Source organism: Xiphophorus hellerii, chromosome 5 (genome assembly GCF_003331165.1).
Source record: "Xiphophorus hellerii strain 12219 chromosome 5, Xiphophorus_hellerii-4.1, whole genome shotgun sequence".
Taxonomy (NCBI): domain Eukaryota; kingdom Metazoa; phylum Chordata; class Actinopteri; order Cyprinodontiformes; family Poeciliidae; genus Xiphophorus; species Xiphophorus hellerii.
In genome coordinates this window covers 4,322,167-4,328,348 of record NC_045676.1, presented here as the reverse complement: position 1 = coordinate 4,328,348, position 6,182 = coordinate 4,322,167, and the positions used below count along the sequence as shown (strand labels likewise).

The 6,182-nt window shown below is 34.9% G+C and overlaps 1 protein-coding gene across 2 annotated transcripts; it reads right to left on the bottom strand.

The window, feature by feature from the left end:
* Window positions 1-550: 550 nt before the first annotated feature.
* On the bottom strand, window positions 551-3,659 carry lsm6 (LSM6 homolog, U6 small nuclear RNA and mRNA degradation associated). 2 transcript variants are annotated; one of them, XM_032561814.1, is made up of 4 exons: window positions 3,532-3,659; window positions 3,034-3,138; window positions 2,801-2,914; window positions 551-757 (listed from the first exon to the last, which is right to left on the bottom strand). In XM_032561814.1, exons 2-4 carry the CDS (start codon window positions 3,125-3,127, stop codon window positions 723-725), a joined length of 243 nt encoding a protein of 80 aa, XP_032417705.1. In that variant the 5' UTR covers window positions 3,128-3,138; window positions 3,532-3,659; the 3' UTR covers window positions 551-722. The 2 variants fall into 2 exon arrangements, with proteins under 2 accessions (XP_032417705.1, XP_032417706.1); XM_032561815.1 differs by having other exon boundaries at window positions 3,034-3,133; window positions 3,532-3,623.
* Window positions 3,660-6,182: the final 2,523 nt, after the last annotated feature.

The following is a 6,182-nucleotide window of genomic DNA, read 5'->3' as shown; positions in this document are numbered from 1 at the left end:
CATCACTCAAGTAAAAGTAAAAAGGATAGTGTAACAAAACTTGCTTTCCAGGTAAATATAATTAGTTCATGCTCACCTCTGGTTATAATTAACTGAAGATCTGAGTTTTTAGGAACTTCTCATCTATCATTCCCTGGTGTATGACAGGTACACCAGGGAATCAGCTTTTCTTGCTAAAGCTGATTGTTAAACTGCAGGAAAATGTGACATTTGTCTTTTCACACAAGCAGGTTTTTTGGAAATAATGTCAAAAAAATAAATAAAACTAATTGCTGTCCTACCATCACAAGCGTGGAGTTTGTTCAACTATAATGGATATGGATTTCACATATTCAAAGATTTTTACTAATTTTTACCTGGGGTGCCATTACATTTGGCAAGTGCTACAGTTAAAGAAATTACCAAAAAGTAAAAAATATTGGATTTTAATTTCTATGAGCTCTCCAGCAATGGCAAATCATAAAAACATAAATTTTAAAGCTTTATTTTATACTATTAAAATCATATAACCACCTACTGTTCATGTGAAACACAAACAACTTTACACAAATCCATTCAACATAATTTTATTTCTATTGTCATAACAGTGTGAAAATGTAAATGAAATCCATCATTTATCAACTTATGTCATTTGTAGAACATTTCAACTTTACAAAACCACAAAAAAACAAAAAGTCGCTCTCTAAAACAAATTAACAATAATTAAAAAAAGAAGATTTCTGCTACACCTTCCTCTTCTGGGTGCTGATGTACAGAACTGCAGGAGAAAAGAAAAAAACACAAGTTTATAGCTTTTAAAACAGTTGTTTAGTCATTTAACAAGATTTTGCTTCAAAGAGTGTTTCTCCACAAGAACAGCGCAAAACCAGCAGAAGAGTCTCGTTTCAGGTCCGTTTTCACCACAGACAACATTCCTGCCGTCAACCCAAATATGCAGCCGGTTTGGGTGGCCCAACCAAAGTCCGACCAAAAGGTTTAAAAAAAAAAAAGCGCTTGTTTTACAAAAACAGTGTTCTAAACAACAATTGATTCCTGATGCCTTCTCGTCTTTGAAGTCACTCCCACCCTTTACTTCCTGAAGCCGACCACAAAATGTGTGGGACCCACAGCGGTGCGACTGCCCGACATTAAAATCACAGTTCTGGTCGTCCTGACTGCTGTGCTGAACAGCAGACAGGTAGGTTGTTATTTCTGCTCATACCTTAAATCTACATTTAACCAGCTGCTCCACTGTGACTAAAATAATCCTACCTAGAGACTGTAAATGCTCCTCACCAGCATGATTCACATTCATGACTGAATCACACTGTAGTTGGCTTCTATCTGGGAAACACAGCCAGAGAAGGGAGGACGCAGACATCAGTTAAGAATCATTATTCTGAATTAAAATAGTAAAATCCTTAAACTTGTAGTTAAGAGTGTTTAGCCATTGTAGTAACAATAACAGAAATCAAATCCAAACTATTTTATGCAATAAAATATGGTAAGCTAACCAAATATGGGTAACCTGAAGCATCAACAAGCTGCACTGAATCAAAGACAAACCACAATAAAAGCAGTAGCATTTTTTTTATCATTATGGATACATCTGTAATGTTTGGTAATCACAAATAATAAAGAAAATCCACCCAAGATATTGTAAGTTTCTGAAATTTTTATTTTAATTTCAAAATGTGTTACTTTTCATGTTTAAAATAAGAAACAAAAAGTGTTTGTTACACCATAATCACTTTCTAAAACTTGCATAAAAACATTCAAAACACTGAATGTTTCGAGAGGTGTGTTGTGGTCAGTCTTCTCTGGTTCTCATCTAGTCACAATATTATCATCAAAGTTTGCTGGTAAATAATAAAAATGAGCATTTAATCAGCTCAACTTTACAGTTGGCTAATTAAGATATTACAGTTTCATTGGAATGTTTTATATCACTACCGTACATGATTAGTTTCTCCATCTACTTATAGCCCAGGAAGGTTTCACATCGTCTATAAACCTGAGAGTTCATGATAAAGTCTAACCTCAAAATGGGACATAAGGGATTCAGTCAAACTATTTCTCTGCTTTAGTTGGGAAAAAAAACAAAATAACTGGATACACCTCTAGACTGAAACTGAGTTTGTAGAAACAGATCTTTAAAAGATTTTAGTTTATGTCTTACTTACCTCAAGAGAAGTAAACTGGTTATGAAATTATTGTGTCAATGTGTCCAAAAAAGATACGAGTGTGATTCCAAGGTTGGTGTGACCAATGAGAACTAGCTTTTACTCATCTCAGTTGTCTAAAAACATTGGTTCATGTAAATCTACAGTGTAAGATCTCAATTAGATCCGTTTTTCAGCTGTTTGGATGCTTTAACAAAAAAAACATGTTTTTCATCCTCTGTCTGTATGAATTTGACCAAGTGTTTAAATCATGATAAAAAAACAAAACTAATTCAAGGTTTCTGTATCTTTAAACTATTATACTCGGATGTGTTACTATCAGAGGTGCTTTCCATCAGTTACGGTATTTGTGGCTGGGATGTCCCCTTAGAAACAGCTTAGTTGCATCATATTGGCAGCAATATTGGAAGGGTCTAGACTAAATAATAATGTAAGAGAACCATACAAAAATACAATTTATCTTATTTTTGACCAGGGCACAAAGCTAACATTATGGTTGGACAAAAATGTTTTCGGTTTTCATAAAATTGACCATTTTTAAATCAAAATTAGTTGACTAAGAAATTTATTTTTTATCGACACCAGTTACAAAAGTCACTGTATACATTTTTATTAATAAAAAATATATACATCCTTACCATTGTTTCCTCTCAAAAATGCATCTCCATACTTGTTCTTGAGCTGCCCGTTGACGTACTCTTCTGTCTGCTCAATAGCAATGTTCATGTAGCCATCCAGACAGGCCAAAACACCTGCACAGCGACAAACAGCAGCAGTTATTCAAATTGCATTTCATTTAATGGAAGCGGACTATTCCATTCATTTTTGTTCATCGGGATAATAATGAATTTCAGCATGGCAGCTGCAGTACCTCTGTAATCAACGCCCGAGTTGAGCTTGACCACCACGGGTCTGCCGATAATCTGCTTCAGAAAGTCACTGGGGGTTTGTTTTCTGAGACTCATCTTCACCTAAACTGGGTCGAAACAAGCAATGTAAAGGTTTGTTTATCTCAACAATGAACATTAGCATTGATAAAGATAATCCACCCATATTCGGCGATGTGTACAAGTTAAACCACACAAGAAATGCATTTAAAACGATAGTACTAAAGTACATACTCAGAAGCTATTTTAAGAAGAACCACGACAGTATTTAATAGCGTCTTGGCGAGATAAAGCTAGCTGCTGCTAATAAAGCTAACAGGCTAACCTCTTCCGTAAATGAGCGTCTACAGCTAACGACATGAAAGTGTTGGTAAGCGAATAAGTAAATTAAACACGTACTAAGGGTTAAAAGTGAGCTGCTTAATAAATCACAAACTCTTTAAATTTTTTAACAGAAGCGAAATATTGGTTAACGTTTTTACCTGCTAAACGTTTCACAAACGATTGTGTTCAGCGTGCAGCGAAATCAGCCAATCAGGTGCACATAAAGTACGGAAACCATGCCAGGACAATCATCTCAAAAAGCAAAGTTGATGCGAAGCACGGTTAGATCCACGATTTACAAAAACATAGCAAAAGTGCTGCTGCAAACAAACTTGATATTCATAACTACTTGAGATTTGAGTAAACGACAGGCATGATAGACAAAGAAGGAATGAGATGGTGTTTAGAATAGAGATAAAATAGTTATTTTTATAAAAACAAAACAAAAAAGCTTAATTTGCAGATTCATCTCAAAGATATCATGATAGAAAATGATACAGGTTTTTTTTTGTTTGTTTACAGTGTAGGGTTTTTTGCCTTGTTGTCATAGTACACACAATTCCTTTTCTACAATATATTATTATTGTTATTATAGTCAACCAGCAGGACACTAACATGTCTGTACAGGTTTAGTAAAATATATTAAATTACTGAAAAACAATCTTTTAATTTTAACTTGTGTAGATTTTATAATTGCCATAACTACTCATTATTTTCGAATTAATGTAAAAACATATTAATAAAAAATAATAGGAAGAACATTAAATAGGATTGATAAATAAACATAAGAATAACTTTATATTTTGTTTAAAAAGGAGTAGGTAGAATGTAATGCTTATTAAATGCTACCTCAAATTAACTCATTCAGAATATATATTGTGGGTAATAATAATGATAATAATATTGATCTCACTACTACAGCAGTTGTAAACTACTGTAGCAGTGAAATTATATTAGACTTATCTGATTGATTGACCATCACATTTTCAGTGTTTATGGGCCTGGAAAACATTTTGACATAAAAATGTAAAGGCTATCTTTAAAGAGATGTCATTACAATTTGATTCCTCATTTTAATGATAAAACCCTAACCTCCAAGAAGCAATAATTTAATTTAGTTTTGTTTATTATGGTATCTGAGAGCATTTCTGTGAAGGATAAAGGAAAGTCTTTTCTCTAATAAACCCAGGTTGTTGAGTGCATGACCCAAACACCGCACAGCTTGGGAGGTACATGAAAAACAGTGTAGGGGGGTAAACAAGGATGAAATGGTGAGGAGAACGATAGAAGAGGATAGAGGGCAAGAGGATGTGCCAGTTTGTGTTAGTTGAGACAGAAAGGTGGAGAGCCGAGGTACTGGTGAAACAAAGAAGAGAGAGGGAAAGACAGAGAGAGAGAGAAAGAAAGAGAGACCTGGAGAAAGAGGGGGGATTGTGAAAGGTGGAATCATAAAGTACTTCTTGTGTGTCTAGACAGGTTGCTTGTTAGCAGGGCATGGCTAGCCCTGTGGAGGCTAGAGGTTAATTTGGTATCTGCTGCTGTGTTAAACTAAGGTCAGTACTACAAGTCCTTAAGTCATAAACAAGAGTGGTTAAGAGCCATGTATACACCTAGGCACCGGTTAATGAATATTCAATGAAGAGTTTTTCTTCCCGCTTGTCCCCTGTTCCATTTGTTGATGCTTGCTTTGAGGGAAATTTTTTGGAAAGAAAAGAGAATCACATTTCTTTTCTTTGCCTTTCAAAAGTGACCTTTGTCCCCTCACATTTATTTATTTTTATATATTCTTACTCTTGGCTCAAGTTATAAGAGTATGCTGGTTTTGGTGTAGTGAAGGTAGATGTTAGCAACCTAACATCAAGTATTTAGATTTATTTAGGTTTAAATAAATCTAAATACTTTTTATTTCACAATTTTTATTTAATTGTGAAATACAATAAATCTAACCCACCATCATTTTCTCCTGATTATTTATTAAATTAAAATCCATCCTAAAATTTACAGTGGCTTTCAAATGTCCACACGCCATGGGAGAAGATATAAACTGTAAAAAATAATCGCTGCACTTTTCCAGCATTAATTTCACATATTTTTACAATTCAGCTGAAGAACAAAGAAAACATGTTAGAGGAAATTATCTGAAAAAATAAAAAGACCCAATAAAAAAAGCTCCAGCATTCACTATTCTTTACTTCATGCCTGCAATCAATATATTTATCACAGAAATTGCTAAATTAAAGGGTCAGTATTATGTGTTTTCCAGGCCCTTAGTGCCATGCACAATCAAGTAACAATGATACCTTGAGTCGTTCTAAAAATGCTATTTTTTAGAACATATTAAATGTGTATTTAATATGGCTTAAAAGAAATTTGATGAATTCGATTTTAATTTGAAAAGCATTCAAATCTAAAGTTTCTGAAACTACACCTGCAGGAAGTTATCACAGCATTGCTCCTCTAGTAATTTTAGCAAAGTTTTTACCAGCATTACACTGAGAAGTAGACTGTATAATGAGCTCAGCAGGCGCACAGTCCCACCAGGTGTTTGCTAGTTGTTGCTGGCTAGTCTGAAGGAGCTGAGTGGGGGGTGGTGGGCGAGGGGTGCTCTGTGATGAGGAAGATTGAAAGCGGGGAAGCTTGGAAACTGGAGCTCCGAGGAGGAGCAGCACCTCGAAGGCGGGGATAGGTCTACCCAGGCGTTTTGCACAGCTGAATGGTTGCCATGGAGATGACTGGATTTCTTAAACATGCATCAAAGAATCAAAGCAACACTCCAGGTATGTGTTGATGAGGGAATAAGCTCAAAAAA

What these genes read in the sequence shown, in the direction of transcription:
- lsm6 (XM_032561814.1), bottom strand. Translation starts at nt 3,127, where the DNA reads ATGAGTCTCAGAAAACAAACCCCCAGTGACTTTCTGAAGCAGATTATC. An exon ending in CTCGGGCGTTGATTACAGAG is followed by an intron (nt 2,915 to 3,033) that starts GTACTGCAGCTG and finishes GTCGCTGTGCAG; the next exon opens with GTGTTTTGGCCTGTCTGGAT. An exon ending in ATTTTTGAGAGGAAACAATG is followed by an intron (nt 758 to 2,800) that starts GTAAGGATGTAT and finishes TTTCTCCTGCAG; the next exon opens with TTCTGTACATCAGCACCCAG.